This window comes from Rhineura floridana, chromosome 4, assembly GCF_030035675.1.
Source record: "Rhineura floridana isolate rRhiFlo1 chromosome 4, rRhiFlo1.hap2, whole genome shotgun sequence".
Lineage (NCBI taxonomy): Eukaryota > Metazoa > Chordata > Lepidosauria > Squamata > Rhineuridae > Rhineura > Rhineura floridana.
In genome coordinates this window covers 143,633,454-143,654,558 of record NC_084483.1, presented here as the reverse complement: position 1 = coordinate 143,654,558, position 21,105 = coordinate 143,633,454, and the positions used below count along the sequence as shown (strand labels likewise).

General features: G+C 39.4%; 1 protein-coding gene across 3 annotated transcripts in view; it reads left to right on the top strand.

Moving 5' to 3' along the window:
• SMYD3 (SET and MYND domain containing 3) overlaps positions 1-21,105 on the top strand; it is a 597,530-nt gene that overhangs the window by 523,787 nt on the left and 52,638 nt on the right. For 2 of the 3 annotated variants that reach the window (XM_061624643.1, XM_061624646.1), the window contains exons 9-10: positions 8,698-8,788; positions 9,500-9,674. In XM_061624643.1, coding sequence (XP_061480627.1) covers positions 8,698-8,788; positions 9,500-9,674 — 266 coding nt within the window. The remainder of the gene's footprint in view (positions 1-8,697; positions 8,789-9,499; positions 9,675-21,105) is intronic. The other variant, XM_061624645.1, reaches the window with a different exon arrangement.

The window sequence follows — 21,105 nt, the reverse complement described above, 5'->3', positions numbered from 1 at the left end:
CATGCATTTCCTCAGCCTTCAGTGGGCCAACATGCCAGTGCTGGGTGTGATTGGAGGCAAAAGTGGAGAGAACAATGGACGTAGCTCTTTCCTTTGTACAGTAGGGTGTATTCCAGCCATACAAGAGTCAGGAGTTCCTACACACATGCACACCTTCCTCCATCCAGGCAAACAAGAGACATTACCACCATTTGAGGACACATTCTAGACAGGCAAAAGCATTCAAGGAAGATGCAGAGCAGAGCTGGGGAGGGGGTGTGGCCTGGGGGGCATGGTCTGGGAGAGTCCCAAGGACTGGATAAAAAGGAGCGGAGAGCTGCATTTAAGGATTCCCCACCCCTCCCTTGCATGTTTTAGGCTTTTATCAAAAAGAATGTGCTCTAGTCCCTTGATGATTGTGGTTGTCCTTTTAAAGCCCTATAGAATATACTTTCTTGAATGAGGTATCTGCAACTGTACACACCAAATACATTATAGATTTGAATAAATGTATTATTATGGTAATAGTTTTAGTTTAAGTCCCATTCCTGAGCATCCCCAACATGGATTTTACCATTTTCACCACTGCCAAGCTATGTACCATGGCTCCACTCTCTTTTCTGTCTAGTGACTCCCAGATCCAATCCTACCAGTGTACTTTTTTTGCTGCAGTGTGCATCACTTGGCTGTCATTTGCTATTTTGTTGCCCATTCACCATGTTTGGAGAGATCCTTTTTGGAACTCTTAGCAGTCTGCTTGGCCTTTCACCATCCTGAATAATTCAGTGTCACCTGTAGACTTAACTACTTCACTGCTCAGCAGTTATTCCAGATTGTTTATGCAATGCCCAAATTGTTTAGGCCTTTTTAAAGAGCAGCACTTTCTACTGTGACTAGAAGAAGGTGACAGAGAGCCAGTGCAATTCACGGAGCACTGAGAGCGGGGGCTCCCACCAGTTCAATCAGCACAAGAGAAATGGTTGTCAGAAGGAACTATGAGAAGAATACATTGTAATAGCATAGCTGTGAAGATAAAATGAGATATATACTAATAGGTTAAGAAGATGGCTTTTTACATGTAAAATTGTATTCCTCAAGTTTTGCTGCAAGGAAATTTGAAAACTATCTGAATTGTTCACCAAAAAAAATGTAAAAAGCTTTTGGAGGATAGTAGAGAACCTCATTACCAGCAAAAAATACAGGGTTTTTTTTGGGGGGGGGATATATAGCAAAGTGTCTTCCTCTAACTCTAAAGATTTCCAGGCTTGAACAAAAGATGCTTTTGCAAAGTCTAGTGTATCATACACTGTATTATTTTAATCCTAAAACATTTATTAGATAGCATCTCCCCTGTTTAGCAACTTAATACTCTTAAAACTGCTGTGCAGAAGACAGCTGGTCCATAAGATTATTGTTTCAGTATTTCATTACAAAATATATGTATAAAAGAGATTACTTTCATATTAACATGGGCAGTGCATGTTTGCTCAAAAGTAAGTCTCACTATGTTCAATGGAGCTTACTTCATAGTAAGCTCATCTTAATCTGTAAAGATTTGTTTAGTTAACAAAAAGTTGCATTTGCCTTATGATTCAGTGTTATAGAAATTGCAGGGATTTTGGAGATTTGATTAATACAGAAGATAAAACCCTCCTTTATGTGTCTCTTTACACACCCCAAAGTCTGATCTGGAAACAGATTTAAATATAAAATTATGATTACCATTAATTGATTGCATTGGTCTAATGATAGGGTTAGAGTCTTTCTCTATTGACCAGCCCTTTGCTCTGTTGTAGCAAGTTACTGAAATAGCATTTCTCTTTTTACTCTTCTTACTAAAATGGTATTTTTTACTCCTTCATCTTGATTTGCTGATACAGTTAAGAGAATGTTGTGATAGTTTCCTTTTGGACTGTCAAATAAAGAATCTTATTTACATTTAGGCATTTTAACTATAAATTTATAAAATCAATACCATAAAATACAGGTTGCTGAACTTTGGCTCTCCAGATGTTGAGGCACTATAACTCTCATGGTCCTCACTATTGCCTATGCTGGCTAAGGCAGATGTGAACATCTGGAGGGCCACAGGTTAGCCACATCTGCCTTAGAGTCATCCATATTAACCAGAAAAGCACTATGTTCCATCTGCGTTCAATAAATATTGATTGTCAGTACTCTGTAGATCAATACATTTTGTCTGCACACGTATCTGAGAGTAAGCCCCATTGAACACCGTGGGACTTACTTCTGACTAAACATGCATGGATTACACTGAAAGAATGCAATCCCAAACACACTTCTTTGAAAGTAAGTCCACTGAACTCAGGGGGTGTTACTGCTGGGCCCTGGGCTCCTACTGGGAGGAAGGGCAGAATATAAATCTCATAAATAAATAAAAACTGCTTAGGTAGGATTGGGCTGGGAGTAAAATATATTTAGCAAGGTAGGTAAAATTACGGTAAGTGTGCTTATCCAAAGGTGAACATGTATCCTAACTATCCAGCAGTACTGGACAGGGTATCATTGCATTAAACCAGTTAAGATCAGGTGTGTTTTACTGGCAGGAAGTGTCATTACAAAATCCTGTTACTTTTTCTATAGCCAGCCCCCTCCAATCCTCCACCCACCACCACTATGGAGGAAGGAAGAGGCAGGAGCGGAGCACCCCCTTGCTGAATGATACAGCAGAAATGAGTTTTGATCTGGTGGAAAAGGCAGGGGTGGGAAGGGGAAAGCAACACAAACAAGCCCAGCGCCTTTCCTGCCTGCTTCCATCCTTGGGTAAGGAAGAAAGAGGCACACCTAGAAGGAGGCAAAATGCTCCCTGTGCAGTGTGCATTTCTTGGAAAGAGCCTAGAGGAGAAGGGTGTTTGGCCATGGAAGTGTTAAGGAAAGTGAACTGGATTGCTAAAGAGGAAACAGGTTGGGGTTGGGGTGGATGAAGGGAGGAGGCTGCATCCTCCAGAGCAACTTGCAAGCTGCTTCCTGTCTTGCCTTCTCCATAGGGAGAAAGAAGGTGACTGGCTGCATTAGGTGCTTCCCTCCTGGGATTGGGTGAACTCTCTCTTATGCTGTGGGGTGAAGGGGAGTTCCGGGGGTGCAGGAGGGGAAAGCAAGGAGGGGAGAGATCAGCCAGTAAAATGGGGACAAAAAGGGTGAGACTTTCTGATTGGGAAGGTGGAGGGTCCTATTGGTCAAGCACTCGCCTCCCTACCCTGCAGTACAAACCTGGTGTATTTTTGCACTTGGCTGAGCCCTGATCAGATGGGGAAACATTTCAAGTAGGACGTCAAAGCTTTAGAAAGTGAGCAGATAGAGATGGAAAGGGGTAGGAGGAAAGGGCAGGATATACCATTAAATATAACAATAGTTGAGAGAAAAACAGAATGGGGGGGGAACCCCAGAGAACAAGCATGTGGATCCCAGTTCCTGTCAGATGAAAAGCTTATGAGATCCTCAGAAGGAAAGTCCCAACACTGCTGGGAACAGAAGGCTGTCCCTGATGAATATTTGATCTGCCCCAGCAAGGCAGCTTCTTGTCTGTGGCAGGAGTGGAACATCCGTGTGTATACTGGACAGCAGACGACACAAATAAGTGTTATTTTGTTGAATTGAACAATTGTCAAAGTAAAGGGGGGGAAATATGGTTTAGCTGGAAACATGTTATGTGTAATTGAGTTCAAAAGATAAACTGTCTATGGAACTGCAGATTAATCACCTAGCATCTCTGTAACCGAGTGACAGGACTTCAAGATAGTTTGGATTAGATAAAAGCTTCTGTGTGTGTGTGTGTGTGTGTGTGTGTGTGTGTGTGTGAGAGAGAGAGAGAGAGAGAGAGAGAGAGAGAGAGAGAGATTAAGAAAAAATGGATGGTGAAGTTTTTCTCCTTCCCTCATAATACTAGAACTCAGGGCCATCCAACATCCAATGAAGCTGAATGGTGGGAGATTCAGAACAGGTTCAAGAAGTACATCTTGGCACAGTGCATGCTTAAAACTATGGAAATTTCTGCCACAGCATGGAGGAATGGCAACCAACTTGGACAGCTCTCCGTGGGGATTAGACATATCACAGGGCAAGGGACAGGCTGCAGGGTGGGGCAGGTGAAGAATCTGCTTAATTCCAACCGCAGATATTTGCCCACCCCAGCCTATAACCTGTTTCTTGCTCAGTGGTGTGGTGCCTCCTCTTCTTCCTCTGTGGTCTGGTGCTGCTGGGGAGGCTCTTGCCACAGACTCCACTCTGTCATTCGGCCCCAGGGAAGCCTCCTCTCCTGCCTCCTCCTTCTCAGTGGTAGCGGGTGCGGCAGATTGGTGGTGCTGGTGAATCGATGGGGGGGTGTTTGTGCGAGGGGGGGCTGTGAGAGGCATGGCTGCCCAAGGGGGCATGGCATGAAGGGACCTTGCACTTCTAAATTGGCCACTACAGCACTGGTTAAGATCAAGGGAGGGAAAGGATGGAGAGTTCAGTAATCTCTCTCCTTGTTCCCTAATAATTCATCTGGTGCTTTCTGACTCTTAATATGTATAGGATTGGGCTGCATAGCATTTTCCCCACTGGAACAGCTTATTGGCTTTTACATTGGCAATTTCTCTTTTGCATTCACCCACCCACTACATAGTCTTATTATTCCTGAATAGAAATAGCTCACTTGATTATTATTTTTTTTTACAAAAAAGTAATGGCCTCCTCATTAGCTTGTGATCTATATACTTCTAGAGATTTACAAGCATTTCGCACTCAACTACTTTATGCTTTAAGGCAGTGATAAAACATGCTCCTGTTTGAAACACATTGCCGTTGCTTCTGTTAAAGAAGTCTGAAGACTAGCGCACATCTATGCTAAATTCTCATAGCACATATATGGTGGAATTGTAATATTTCTAAAAAAATTGGGCTCAGGTTTATTCTGAAATAAGCAAAATTATAAGTAATGATTTCATTCCAAACCATAAGTTATTCTTACTTGGAATTATTGAGGGGGGTCTAAGTGCCAGAGACAAAGGGGACAGAGTAATTGATGTGACAGTCAGCAGCATTCCAGCCATGAAAATGCCAGAGGTTTCTACACATACAAACACCTCTCCATTCTCCATCCAGGCAAGCAAAAGGCATTATTACAGTTAACCACTCAAGGAAGGGTTGGCACAGGGCTGACAAGGGGATGTGGCCTGAGGGGAGTACTAGGGGCCAGCTACAAAGCCTCGAAGGGCCACATATACAGCACCCAAGCCTGAGTTCCCCACCCCTCTTATATGTCTAGCTCTCTGCTCAGTTTCAAAGACCTGATTATAATTCATTTGAAACCTACCCTGCAGGCATAGAAAAATGTAAATTTAGCCAGACTTAAAGTGGATCAGACTTTGTGCTCTTAGAGGTCCCCAAGTGATGTGATCATAATCTCCTTTCATCACTACCCATTGTTCAGTCCCCTTTCATCACCACTTATTGTTAATCGCCTAATATAATCAGCTCTAATTGTAGTCTTTTGCAGTCCATAGTACCTGAGTCACTTACCCTTGTTGTTGCTTGTCTCCATACAAGAAAAATGTGAAGAGTTCGCCAGTGGTAAAAATTAAGCTTTGAGTGAAACCAGCCTTGCAAGCAGGGAGCCCCACTAACGAGCATCAGGGCTCTAGGAACAAAAAAAAATGGAAAACAGCCATAAAAATGTGTTTATTAGGAGAAATTTGCACAAAAATGATGGAGAATTTTCATGAGGATTTTTTTTAAAAAAATTGGAAATTGCTGCAGATATGTGAAGAACAGAATTTAAGATAGGAAAAAAGAGAGACTGAGTGAATTGAAATTAACAAATCTTTCCATCCCTATGGCAGAGAGAGGGTGCTTAACCCTTTCTCAACTGCTGTTTACCTGCTTCAGTAGCGTCCCCCTCTCCCACAGTATTTTTAATGTGTATTGATTTGTTGCAAACACAGATAAGGGGAAAAGCTCCTGAGGTGAATTTAACCAGAGAAGGAGAAGGTTGCACACGCATACACTCTGCTCCGTACTCAAACATGCTGTCCTAAAGCAATTTTAAAACAAATAAAAAGTTGTTGGCTTGCACTTCCATGTGTTTGTGTATAACATGTAGTTTAGGGTTAAGACAATGTAATGTGAGAAATAATGCTTGGATGCAATTAAATTATAATCTCTGTTTTTATTTGGTGTTAGCAAAGTACATGCTACACTGAAATAAGTGGTAAAACTCACACTGATTATAAACAAACAGTATTACTCTGTATAGGTTGTGTTCAACTAAGTCATACAGTACACCCATTGATATCAGTGGAATTAGAACAGTCATGTTCAGTAATTTCAGTAGGTCCACTCTATGTATGACTTTGTTGGATACAACTTTCTTTTGTTAGCTCCAACTGAGTCAATTTTGTTGTTGATCAAAAAATTATCTTGCTTCAAGCTGACATCTTCCTTCTAAATAAAGACTCCACATTTAATTGTCAAACCAGTGCTGTATTTAGACAGACAGTTAACTGATGGATGTAAAATTGGAGCAAAATTGAATTTCCTGGCTTTTTTTAAAGCATGTTTTAACCCAGCCACAGCTGGGCTGGCTAGGATTGATGGGAGTTATAAGCTATAACTTCTGGAGTGCACCAAGTTGGCAAAGGCTGTTTTATCTGAATCCCTGTGCTGAGCTCTATAGTGTTTTTAGACTGCTAGTTTTTCATTTTCTTAATTGTAATGAGATTTTATTAGTTGTATTCAATAGTTTTAAATGTTTACATGAATCACCTGCAGAAGACTGTGCCCTAAAAGGTGGCGCATAAATACTGGGAATAAATAAATAAATAAATAAATAAATAGTCCATGATAGTGCACTAATGTAATTACTTACACTTTATGGCTCACATTCTGCTTTCAGTTATATATATTAACATACATCAAGTCAACTCCTCTGTAATTGATGCTGTGCCCTTTGAAAGCAATACAATTAGATTGAGGCCAAACTTAGCTCATTCACTTTATATGCAAAGCTTAACGCGCCTGGATCTGTATGATTAACATAACTAACATAACTGCTGCAACATGATCTTTTTTGTCCCACTGCTGACCTTTAGTTGTGGCAGCTTTCGTTCTGTACAAAATTATTTCCAGGTGAGCTTATTGTGATCAGATAGCTGATTTTATGGTAAGTATATTTGCAAACTGCAAGGAAAACACTACTTTCTTTGTCATTTCCTTATGTGGAATGTCATAGAATCCTGAGATGGCAGAAGCCATTTTGATGCAATCATCTCTTGGGGTAGGACAAGAGTTCACCTTTTCTTCCCTTCGGACATGAATGGGAAGATGTTGCTGCAAAGTTACACATGAAATTAATATGGGCACATATTTCCTATTATTTGGGGCACATAGTAATTAATTTTCCTCCTCTAAGTGAGAAATGCAGATTAAAACCTTTTAACTTTTGTGCTCTTGGGATGATAATTGATATATAGGATTGCCATCCCTAAGCTCCTTTTGTATAAATATTTTGGTGATAGTAGTGGAAGGGGGATTTCCCCCCCAGAATGTTGTCTACTATTTTATCTCACATGATTTGCATGATTTGTGGAGTATTATTTTTCTTATGACAAGCTGAACAAGTTAAAAATTCCTCCTTATGCTTTAGTTTTATAGTTCAGCTTTAGTGTGCAACTTACTTCTGTTTGGACCTCCACCTTGATAGTGGCTAATTGTAGCCTCTTACAAATGTTACATATGTATAGAACAAACATGCATTCAGGAAAGGGGTTATTAGATGCAATATTAAGTCTTCTGCTTCTGCATTACACTACAATAAGTGGCCTCCAAATATTGCTTTCAAAAAGTTGCAAAGTTCATATGAGGACAATATCTTTATTATTAATGTTTACGGAAGATATAAAAAATATTTCTGTTCACCCAGGTATTTGACGGCTGAAAAATGCTGCTCCTGGAAACCTTGAAATTATGAACTTTCCTTTGGAAGGAAGGGCAGGATATACATTTAATAAATAGCAACAATAATATTTATTGTTTAAAATGTTTGTAAAGTTTTTGTACTGTTTTATTGTTTTGCTACCCTGGGCTTCTTTGGGAGGGAGGGTAGGATAAAAATCTAATAATAATAATAATAATAAGCTATCAAGTTAAGTTCGAGATATTGGTTTTGGTGAATACAGCCCTATACAGCTTGGGACCAGGAAACCTGAAAGATTGTCTTACCCCTTATATACCTAGTCAGTCATTGCACTCTGCAAGTAAGGGGCTCCTGCAGATACAATCTTATCAGGAGAGCCTTTTCGCACAACATGTTCATTGTCCAAAATTGACTAGTATGTTATATATTTTAATATTAATATTTATAAAATATATTATTGTTAACACAAATGAAAATATGCAGTTTATGAACATTAAATCCATTTGTTAGAAAAACAATAAAAATCATGGAACACAGCCCAAGCAAGCCCCCACCCTCTGCTTTATTTAATGGATGCATTCCAGATGCATGAAATTCAATCACAGTTTTGTCATTGGCTTCAATTGAATATGGACTTCAACATGATCTTGGGTAAGAGCATTGAAAGCTATACTTTCCAACTTCATGCTGAGTAGGATATTGTTTTGCTTCTCATTGTTGTCCAAAGTTGCATGATCCAAGGTGGCATTATTTGTTTCTCTTTTTCAATTCAATGCTTTTGTATCGTGCTTTTGTTTCTGTCAAAGCAGGATGCTGACATGTTGGCAGGTGATGAGCAAGCCTGGAAAGAAGCCAAAGAAGCTGTAAATAAAACAGGAGCTCCAAAGTCACAAGAGGGTATCCTTCAATGCCAAAGCAATGGTCAACAGCAGATGGGTTTCCTTTTGAGTCATGAACATGGGCTCCTGCCGGGAGGAAGGGCGGGATATAAATCAAATAATATGTAAATAAATAACATGTAAAAGCCATCACATGCTTGTCATGTCTAGATTATGGAAATGCTCTTCTCTTTCAAAATTTCCCTCAGTGCCTATGTCAGGGTGGGGAACTGGATCCAGATGGAGGGACCAATCCAACTTTGATAGGTAGAGTGGGGCCACCCACCTGTCAGTCACCTGACATCATATAACATCAGATCATTAAAAGTTTGAGCTGGGTCTGCAAAGAAAGATTATTCCTTGCAGCCCTGGCTCATCTTTTGCTTCCACAGCATGAATTCATTCCTTACACTACAAACCACAACAAAATTCCAGGCATGAAACTTCCTCTGCTCTGTCCTGAATCTCCCAACATTCAGCTTCATTGGATGACCCCAGGTTCTCATATGAGCTGAAGAAAAATACTACAACCAGGGTTCATTCAATGAAGCTGAGTGTTGGGAGATTCAGGACAGACAAGAGGAATTACTTCCTCACACAGTGCACAGTTAAAACTATGGAATTTGCTACCACAGGATGTGGACACTAACTTGGACAGTAATTTCCCATGAGTTTTTTTAACTTTTTCTTACGATTATGATGTTGATTAATCCTTAGAATTGCATGACAGACTGGAAGCAGGTTCTGGCGATATGCCAGACATTACTAAAGAACAATGCCACTCGCCTCCCAGACACTAACATCTACCAGCTGAAAGTACTTGACCTTGCCATGGATGCCTGCATAAACCTTGGCCTTTTGGAGGAAGCGTTGCTTTATGGTAACAGAACTTTGGAGCCCTACAGGTGAGAGCTAAAGTTACAATAATTTATTGCAAGGTTCCGTTTCATTCCAGGAAAGAGGAATGTATCTTCTTTGTGGTATCGTCCAAGTATGTGGTTGCATAAATGTTACTAACAGCTATTTATTGATTATTCTGTGTGACATCATTAGGGATGAGTGACACAACTCCTCACCCTATGCCCATGGCAAACGTGTGAATGTTTGTTTATTTGATCTGCTTTATTTTAAATGTCCTCATCCAGGGCTACAGCTGATATTTTTAAGTTGAATGAACACCAAAAACATCTTCCTCTAGGCTGCTCTAACATTTCAGAAACTCTCGCTATTTGTTATTATTTTGATGTGCACTACCTTGGTGTGCAAAGGTAACACTGGAATATTTGTCCTGTTCCATTTTTAAAGATTGAAAACTTTAATTTTTATGCCTCGAGGCATTAATATGCCTATCCACGTCTTTGTTATGAGAGGATATATTTTTGCACTACCAGTGGTGAACTGGGATTTGGATGAAATGTGACTGAGACACTCCCCCCCCATGCAAAAGGGTCCTAAATATCAAATTATTTAAAGAACTGAAGAACTCAGTCCTAAGCATTTCTGAAACAATATCTTATTATTGTGGATTTTTATAAAATACCTTTTTAAAGATATTTATATTAGTGGATGTGTTTTATATGCTGCTAGTTATTTTATGTTTGTTTTAATATGCTGATAAGATTGCAAGTTGCCTTGAGCATATCTTTGAATGGAAAGGCAGGATAAAAACACTTTAAATAAATGACCAAAAATGTGAAAAGGGAGGGTGGTTTTCACCCTGAATGTTGAAAAAAGTCTGCAGATGTTCCAATGCCTATTGTGTTTTACATAGGAACATGTTTTTCCTTCTCCTTTTTTAAAAAGATTGTAACAAACTTAACAAAGAAGAAAAAAGATAAAAAGTGAAGGAAAGAAAGACCTATTCACTCACATTAAGAATACAATAACTATCAATACGCGCATCTTAATTTCAACATATAAATCTTTATAAGCGATCCAAATCGCTATCCACATAAAATTGACGTTTATACAAAATATGTTCAAATGTAGGAAGTGTTGTGAGGTCCTCAGACCATTCTGTAATATACAGTGGGTGTTTATCCTTCCATGCTCAAAGTATAGCCGTAAGGGCCCACAACATCCACTTCTGTTGTCCTGAACAATTGTATACCAAGCAATAGGGTAGAAATCCTTTGCACACGTGCCAAATATGGGCCTTTGTGCTTTTACAGAAAATTGATTCATGTATGGACTGAATGGCCCCATCCCCATGCTCCTTAGTCACTACAGCCATAGTAGCCTGCAGTGGCGTGCAACCTTCCCTTTAACGAGCCACATCTTTGGCTGCAAATACCTACTTTTGTATATTTGAATGGTAGTCGGTGCAACTCCATTGACAGAACATGTGAGCTGTTCTTCAAAAAACAATGGCTAATTTCAACCCACTGCTCCTCAGTTTAGCCATTTTGAAAAAATAGGATTTCCTTTTTATTTATTTATTACATTTATATCCCACCTTTCTTCCATGGAGCTCAAGGTGGTATACACAGTTCTCCCCTCTCATTTTATCCTTACAACAACCCTGTGAGGTAGGTTAGGCTGAGGAATAGTGACTGTCTCTGCCCTTGGTGACACTGAATTGCACATTATTTAAATACTGTATATTAGTTCATAGTATTTATGAAATATACTTTCCTGGAGAACTCTGGAATGTTTTGCTTCAGATCCCCATGTACATTTCAAAAACCTCTATAGTACCAAGTATATTTTATGAGACCATATTTGCAGCAGGGCTTCAGCATTCAGTGTTCTTCTTTACCCTCTTGTGGTACTCTCTGGTTCTAGTCTAGTGTCTAATTAGTTTTGATTGATATGATTTGATCAAAAGAAAAGCTTCCTCCTTTGAAACAGGTAGGAACTGCATGGCATGGCAATGTGAGCGAAGGACCAGAATGATCAAAGGGGAATCTACATCTTTGTACTCTTTCCCTCCACATTTCTTTTATTTTGTTCATACAGATATAATTTTTAAAAGGAAGTAATGATGATAACCTTAGAATTAGTATCTTCAAATACCACCACTGGCATCATAGCTCTTTTTACCTGTTTATTCAGCAAAAGGCAGTGACTTCAATGGAGCTTTGGTATGTTGTTAGGAAAATAAGTGGTATTGAAATAGCATGACTGCAACAGCGGTTGACATAATTTAAAGTGCTATAAGGTTAGAACAGGTCCCCCATGTGGCCATTTTTGAGGAGGGAGGTAATGTTTCTTCTCAGTTTTCTCACAACAACCTGTATGGATGGGGGATAAATTTGATTTAGTTCACATTTAAAGCTAAATTTATCAAATTCACACTTTCTGAAACAATGAGAACTGGAACATAGCCATCCTTCAAAATTCGCACTTACCCAAATTTTGCAATGTAGTTCTCCAAGTAAGCAATTTTTCCAAGAATCCATATATTAGAGGAATTTGTGCACAAAATGAATATGTACTGGTGAAATTAACATACAAAAATGCATTACGTTAGGATAAATTGCTTGCAAAAATGTGTTCATTACTCAAAACTGCATACAAAAATGTATGTACTAGGAGAAATTTTCATGAGGAATATTTAAAACAACATGCGCAAATTGATGCAGAAATGTGGAGAACCAAATTTAGGATTAGAATTATGAGAAACTGAGAGAACCAAAAATTGACAGATAATTCCATCCCTAATGACCAGTCTTGTGAAAGTTTCTCCTCCTAATAAGAGTGTAAGTTACTGAAAATACAAATTTTCAGCTATTCCCTCCTAGTTGGGGGACCCTCTGGAGCAGATCTAGGGAGGGGTCACACACACGGGGTCTACTTGGAGGAGGAGGAATCACTAAAAAAACCTCTGCCTCCCTCTTCTGGGGACAGATGCCTTCTGTCAGCAGAAGAATACCAGTTGGAGACCACCCAAAATATTAACTCATTTGTACAAGTAGAATAGAAAAAGATATAAACAAAATTAAAATACTTGAATTAACCATGAAATTAATTATTGCCACTCTGGCAAAATATCAGATTGCATTGTCGTTCATAGTAATTTCAGTGAAAAGGCTTGTCCACGAGAAATGAGATCCCACTGTATCCCCTCTTTTATTTCCCCACTTTCAAAATGACCTTCCCTTTTTTAATTTGCATCCTTCATCTCCTGTTTCTATCAACTATGTTTCTTTTACCCTTTGACCTGTAAATATAGAGCTTCAGGCCTACAAGACTATGCATATTTTCAAGGGAAAGGATTGCAGTAGAAAAGAATTATAATTTTATCAATCATTTTAATATCTCTTTCCCTGTTTGTCTAGCGATGCGTGACATAGTTTTTAAACTACTGATTACAGCCAAGTTGATTCTGCCATCCCCTCCTTCTCACCCACCACCTTATATATACACCCTCAAATGGCATGTTCTGTTAAAATCATCGTTGGTAGAATGTTGCTGGCCTGGGAAAGCTGCTGACCTCTCTTATACCTTGAAGACGTTGCTCTTAGTCTAACCAGGTGCAAATGCATTTTCCAAGAGACATTTTTAGCTCCAGTTCTTGTTTTTTACCTTCAAGCCATCACTACAAGCTTTGACGCACCTGACAAAAAATCTTCAGTTTCTCATTACAAGAAGTTGCGCCTGAAGCAGCAGGATATCAAATCCTAGCAAATCTGTTGGGGTGCATTGAATTTGTCCAGATGAATCAATCTACTGCTTGACTGCTCCTGCAGTTCCATTACAGCTATCTATTTTCCTTTCCTCAACTCTGGGAGGGGGGGGAATATTCATATTGTTATCTGCAGGGAATCTCCTGAAAAACAACCATCCATACAATAGAAGGTGGTATCTCCATCTTTAAAAGGGTCTAAGGAACTAGACTAAAACCATTTTAACTGTATGTACTGTGTGCATTTCCATTATGTAATCAGCAGGGCTGACATTCACTGCTGTGTGCTAAGAGCAGTATTTGATCACATGTTTTCATGGCACTCATTGTTAGGTTTTCATTTAACCATCTTATGTAGCTAGTCTATTTATTTAAATGGAATGTTTGGATATTTCTCAAACATATCTAATGGTTTGCTTTGTGCTGTGAACTGATAAATTGATGAGTTCTTGACCTTCTAAATTTAGGTTCATTTTAGTGATTAAAAATAACCAGGATGCTACTTTAAAAGGAGGATGGAGCATGGTTACAGAAAAACAACAACTTTTCATTCATTGAAATGAATGAACGAATGAATTTTTTTTCCCTACACTGGTCTTCACCACAGTCAATCACATAGTCATCTTAACTGGACTGACTAGCATATGAGTAGCTGAAATTGAATGAGATGAAAATCATAAAATCGCAGAGTTGGAAGAGGCCTATATGCAGAAATCTAAATTAAAGCATACCCGACAGGTGGCTGTCCAGCTGCCTCTTGAATGCCTCCAGTATTGGAGAGCTCACCACATCCCTACGTAATTGGTTCCATTGTTATACCGCTCTAACAGTTTGGGCGTTTTTTCTGATGTTTAGTTAAAATCTGGCTTCCTGCAACTTCAGCCCATTATCCGTGTGCTGCACTCTGGGATGATCGAAAAGAGATCCTGGCCCTTCTCTGTGTGGCAACCTTTCAAATACTTTAAGAGTGCTATCATATCTCCCTTCAGTCTTGTCTTCTCAAGGCTAAACATGCCCTGTTCTTTCAGTCTCTCCTCATAAGGATTTGTTTCCAGACCCCTGATCATCCTCGTTGCCCTCCTCTGAACCTGTTCCAGTTTGTCTGCATCTTTCTTAAAGTGTGGTGTCCAGAACTGGATGCAGTACTGAAGATGACTAACCAGTGCCAAATAGAGGGGTACCAATATTTCACATGTTTTGGAAACTATACTTCTGTTAATGCAGCCTAAAATAGCATTTGCCTTTTTTGCAGCCATATCGCGCTGCTGGCTCATGTTCAGCTTGTGATCAACAACAATCCCAAGATCCTTCTTGCAAGTTGTTTTGCTGAGCCAAGTATCCCCCATCTTATACCTGTGTGTTTGTTTTTTCTTCCTAGGTGTTGAACTTTGCACTTATCCCTGTTAAATTTCATTCTGTTGTTTTCAGCCCAATGCTCCAGCCTATCAAGATCACTTTGAATTTTGTTTCTGGCTTCCAAGGCATTAGCTGTCCCTCCCAATTTTGTATCATCTGCAAATTTGATAAGCATTCCCTGCACCTCCTCATCCAAGTCATTAATGAAAATTTGAAGAGCACTGGGCCCAAGACTGAGCCCTGCAGTATCCCTCTCGTTACCTCCCCTCAGTTTGATAAGGCACCATTGATAAGCACTCTTTGAGTACCATTCTGTATCCAAGTGTGGATCCACCTGATAGTTGTTCCATCCAGCCCACATTTAGCTAGCTTGCTAATAATAATATCATGGGGTACTTTGTCAAAAGCTTGCTGAAGTCAAGATATATTATGTCTGCAGCATTCCCACAGTGTACCAGGGAGGTTACCCAATCAAAAAACAAGATAAGATTAGTCTGGCAGGATTTGTTCTTGATAAATACATGTTGGCTTCTAGTAATCACTGCATTGTTTTCAAGAAGAACTTTTGCCCCTCTAAGCCACTGCCATTAGTTTCTCAGAAAGTCCTCTTGTACACGAATACTTTAAGAACCATGACTCTTCACTGGGGGAGAGGGACAGAGAGCTATGTATGTGGTGAGTGTGCGTGTGTGCCCTGTATGTGTGATGAGTGTATGTGTGTGGTCTATACATTTGGTAAGTGTGTGTATCCATGGTCCATATATTCAATAAATAAATATGACATACATTTGAGACACGCCATCATGGATAACCATGGAGGTAGGGCGAGAGGGTTGTTCTCCTTAAGGTGAACCATAATCTCCAGATTTCCAGCTTTCTTGTTTAAAAAAAAGGTTTCTAGCGTCTGAACCTAAGATATGAAGAAAAATTTACAGGTACTTTTCTTCTCTGTCTTTTTTTTGTGTGTGTGAGAAGCTAGCCTGCTCTCCCTTTCAGTGTTTCCCTCCTCCCTGCTCCCCCAAAGCCATGCAGAAACAATCCATTCTCACTTTATCACATTCTTAAAGACTATTTTATCCTTCTCTTGAAATAATTGCAAGAAAAAAACTGAAATGGTGTATATTACCACTAGAGGCTGCTAATGTTTAGATGTTAATGTGACCCAATGGGCAATACTTACGGGTTTCCACTAGAATGTAGGGATTGGGGTGTTAACTGATAAAACTACAAATTGAGATAAGAATGTCCCCTTGTGCAAATTTGTAGGTATCACTGCAAACCTGCCCTTCTTTCCTTAGACAAAGAACCAACTTTAAACTATCTGTGCAGTTTAGATTTCTTCCTGGTTTTGCAGTTGGGTATCAGATTAAGTGGGATTTTTTAATATGTATTATAGAAATGGCATTATTACAGCGAATATGTCATTAGCTAACCTTCCCAAGGGCATTCTAGTTGGGGAAAAGGTGCTAGTCCAATTAACCCAATAATTACCCTGGGAATGACACTATAAGCCATTTTCAGTCTGGAGGTCATATTCCCTTGACAGCAACCTTCCGGCGACCACATGCCAGTGGTGGTCAGGATCATAGGCAAAACTGGGTGAGGCATTGGTTACGACTCAGCTTTGTACAGTAGGCTTTATTTCAGCCTTGCAAAAGTTAAGTTTTTACACATATACTCCTTTCTAGGCAAGCAAAAAGCATTATCACAGTTCAAGGACATATTCTAGCCAGTCAAAACAACTCAGGAGGGGCAGTGAGGGCTGTGGTCTAGCAAGAGAGCATGGAGAAGCCCAAGGACCAAATAGAGCAGGCTAGGAGGACACATTTGGCCCCTATAGTGGGATTCTCTATCCTTGCCTTGCACTACATTATAACATAGTGGCATTCCCACCAGTCATTCTCTCTAAGGAATGTGGCACAGAGTAGCCAAATCACTTCTTGAAGTAGTTACAAAGCTTTTTTGTTGTTGTTGCTAAAAAAAGAGAAAACTGTTGGCTATTTCTTGCCTTACTTAAAGATAAGGAAAAAATCCTTAAAATTTGTCCACCCTGAAGATTAAACCCAGCATTAATTAAGAGTGTCTGGAAAACTATGGACCTTTTGGGGGACAGTGAATAAGTGGCATATTGGCCTCATGGAAAACTTCCACATCAAACATCAATCTTTATTATGTATGCTTGTGCAATGACAAAGAAATAATAGGCAGAGGAAGTCGTTTCAAAGAAATAATGAAAGAGACAAAGAATATTTCTTCTTTGGGGTTTGTAGAATAGCTTTCTTATTTATAGTCTGCAGGGAGCATCCACATATCATTAAATGTGAGACTGAGTGCTGGACCGTCAGCATGAGAGAGGGAGGAAGAAAGCTCTAGGAGCTCACACTTTATTGCAGTGAAAAATAAATGTAAAAAAACCCCATGCTGCTTATGAAAGAGCACGATTTGATTCTACCAAAACAGATTCAGAACTCAGGTGAATGAAAAATGGATGTGTTGCTATCCCTGAAGGTGCTGATTTCTTTGAGGCTGGAGTTACTAAATAGGAATAGATCCTATCAGTTCCATAGTTCAGTGGTAGAGCACATTCTTAGCATGATTAAAATTCCAATTTCAGTCCCTGGTATCTCTAGTTATAAGGATTTTGGACTGATTTGGGAGGAAACGTCTGAGGCATTGGAGGTCTGCTTCCAGTCAGAATAGATAATACTAGATGCCAGCTTTATATGTTCATTTGTGAATGAAAATTGGCTTGTGATCTGCATTTTGATGGCATGACCCTCCCCTTTGTACTGCCTGCCATGTGGGAATGAAACCACAACCTGAACCTCCCTTGAGACTGAGAAATAACTCCTGTAATATGTCCAGTTGCTCCTCATCATAATTATGGACATTGTTGCATTTTTTTAAAAAAATGAATGGATGTCATCTAACATCCGTCTCCTATCTGAAAATCTAAAAAAAATGCTGCCTAAAACGGCAAACAATAAGGAAAGAACCAAACAGGGCTTATGTGCTATAGTTTTATAAATTTTAAATTGGGTTTTCATTTGTGTTTTGTTTCAATGTTTAAATTAATTTGTTAGTTATTATATTTGTTGGTTATTATTGTTTTGTAATTTATTATAATGCTTATTGTTGATGCTGTTGATCTTTGAGCCATCCAGGGAACTGATGTTATGGGGGAGCTATATAAATGCAGAAAAGAAACAAACAAACAAATAAAATTCAGAAGTAATAATGAAAATTATCTAGGTGGCTTGAGCTATATAGCTGAGACACTAGGACATTTGGGGGCCCAGACTGTTTGAATGTCTGGTTGCTGACCTATAGGGGGAAATTGGCACTCTTAATATTACTGATAAACCTTATCCCATCATATCTGATACAATCTGATGTTCTTCTTACCTGTCTATGCAAAGAAGCCAAGGCTAAAATGGAGAATGATATACCCCCATATACTGATCCCTCTGCCCCAGGTGTGTTCACACACAAACACACACATGAGACACCAGCTGTGTGCTTCCTGGACAGAGATGACTTGGCTACCGTACTCCATTCTCTAGTAACCTTCAGACTGGACTACTGCAATGTGTTCTATGTGGAGCTGTCCTTGAAGCTGATTTGGAAACTTAGCTAGTCCAGAATGTAATGGCCAGATTACTTGCCCAGGTTCCATTTAGAACTCATATAATTCGTGTTTTAAAACAGCTGCACTGGTTGCCAGTTGGTTTCCAGGCCAAATTCAAATTCACTCACATCAGTGTTTAAAGTCCTAAACATCTTAGGCCCCAAATATCTGAAAGACCCCTCCATCCACTTCTCAGGTGTTAAGATCTGCAAAGGGGTAGTTCTGCCACTCTCAGAAGAATGGGGAACAGCGGCCTGGCAGAGGGTTTTCTGTTTTGCAGCCCCTAAATTGTGGAACTCCCACCCCATTTCCACAGAGGTGTGTCTAGTATTTTCTTTACACAGCTTTCAGCATATGCTCAAGATACACCTCTTTATTCTTGTCTTTGACAGTTAAATATATTTTGTTTTGTGGAACCCATCTCTTTTGCTGAATTGATACTGTTCTTCTGTTCCATTTGGAACAGTTTTACTTGTTTTATAATTGTAATAGCTTTATATGTTTTTATAATATCTTATTATATTGTTGTAACCCGCCCTGTGACTTTATAGTGAAGAGTGCATAAGAAATCAAGTAACTAAATAAATAGATATGCAGGAAGCTGGCAGCAGGTTTCAGACCAGGAGCTCTACAAATTTCCATGTCAGTGCTCAATGTACTTTAAGAAAGTTGTGATTCATGACCAAGCAGTTAGGGTTACTTCGCATCAGATTCAGCATTCACTGCTTGTCTAGTAAGCTACATCTCACTATGTTAAAATTGTAGCTTTAATAGATGTTAAATTAAGTATATGCACAACTGCATTGATTCATAGGTTTTGAAAGCCCACAATCTTTCTTCCTTTTGTGATTGATTATACAGCCAGCATGGATTTTTTTCGCTTTCCACCATGTTAAATGAAAACCCATTCTCAGCCTCAATTCAAAACAAAAACTTACAAGCCTTATACTGTTGGACTCAGAATCGCTTCCTCTACAACCCTCAAGGTTTTTGTTGTAACACAGAAGACTCCCCGAGAATCCACAAGTTAAAGTGAAAACAGAGTTGGACTTTTTTCTGCAGAAGTCTCAAAAATTTTGGAAATTCATTAAAAATCAGAGGTAATAGTAGAGTATCTCTAATGAAATCCCTGAGGTTACCCCAAACTCAGAACTTAATCTTCAGGAATTTTAAAGTTAAAAAAATGCATATTTGATTTTTAATTATGAAAAACAACATTAGAATCTATGATAATGTCCCACATGTGTAGATGAAAGTGAGTTCTTTCCCTTCCTCCTTCCCTCTCTCTCTTCCTCCCCTTCTACTCCGTTCTAGAAGTCTTCAAGCCCAAGGAGGCATTTGGCCAGAAATGTCATCTTCCTCTGAGTGAAAAAACATACTAACCTGCTTTAAAAGAGCAGTGTAGTCAGAGGGAATGCAAAGAGTGAAGAGTGGAGAGTGAGGCGGGGTGGAGTGGAGAGAAATAAATTGTTTAAAAATGGATGGTGGTGGAGAAGAATGGAGTGGAGGGAGAAAGGATCTGGAAGGCAAGGACATGGATGAAGGAGGAGAAGGAGGCAGCAGTGGAATGGAGATGAAGAACTGTGAAGGTGAGAGATGATGACATGTGTGTGTCCAGTGCCCTCCCTGGCTACTTTGCTGCATTTGCAGTTTTTTAACTTTTTTGCATCCCGGGAGAAAATGTTTGCTTGGGTGGGTGTGTCTTAATTGGTGGCAGGGCAGTGTCCAGGAGGTGGTTGAGTGAGAGAGACAACACTTGCTGGCTAAGTGAATGTGTGTGCATGGGGGGTTTTGCACTTGGTTTGGCACACCAAGCTCTGAGCGGTGGCCTCTGCCTCCCTTTCCTCCTCTCTTACCAGTGGAGAGACCACCACTGCTTAGCTAGGTGTGTGTGTTTATTTTTAATGTTGTTTTAGGCCGTTTAGGTATGCAGCAGACAAGGCCAGCACCTTATAGGCACTCTAGGTTGTTTATATATATAACTTAATTGTAGTGATTATTTTTGAGTAAAGGTATAGTAATCAATTCCGTTCAGAACAATTGTAATTGTAATGGTCATTTATTCCTTTTTGGGGCCATGTAACAGTAATTGTAATTTATTCCTTTTGAAAAGTAATCATCAAAGTTGTGATCATGAGGAAGATGATCAAGCTGAAAGCCCAACATTTGTGTGGGCTGCTATTCATTCTGTCTCCTGTACTGCAGGTGGAGATTAATGGGTTATGGGGAAGGAAGATGGGTTGACTTTGATTAATGCCAGGGAACAGAGATGCCCATTTCTGCTGCAGAGTTCATTATTGATTGAACAGCATTTTGCACAAAGAAGTTGTGTAACAAAATTTCTGTTTCATATGGACTAAGTACCATGAATATAACCAGTTTCTTTGTTTTAAAAGAAATAAAAATGAGGAAAAGTGGAAACCCAAGATCTGGAATTGTCTGTGGTTTCTGCCACATAACACATCAAACTATCAGACAATTTTCGTGAATCCTTATATTGCAGATATAGCAGTTTCTACATTGCACTCAGTAAGCATGCCAATGATCACACACACCATTCTCAATAAACTTGCAAAGGAATCCCAAATTTGCAAAGGAACCCCACCTCCGCTATAAAAAGCAGGGAAATTCAATAATAGCTAAAAAAAACCTTGCAGTTTATGAACATAGATATAGGCATAGATGTTTCTATCAAACTTTAAAAAGCAGGGAAATTGGGCAGCTA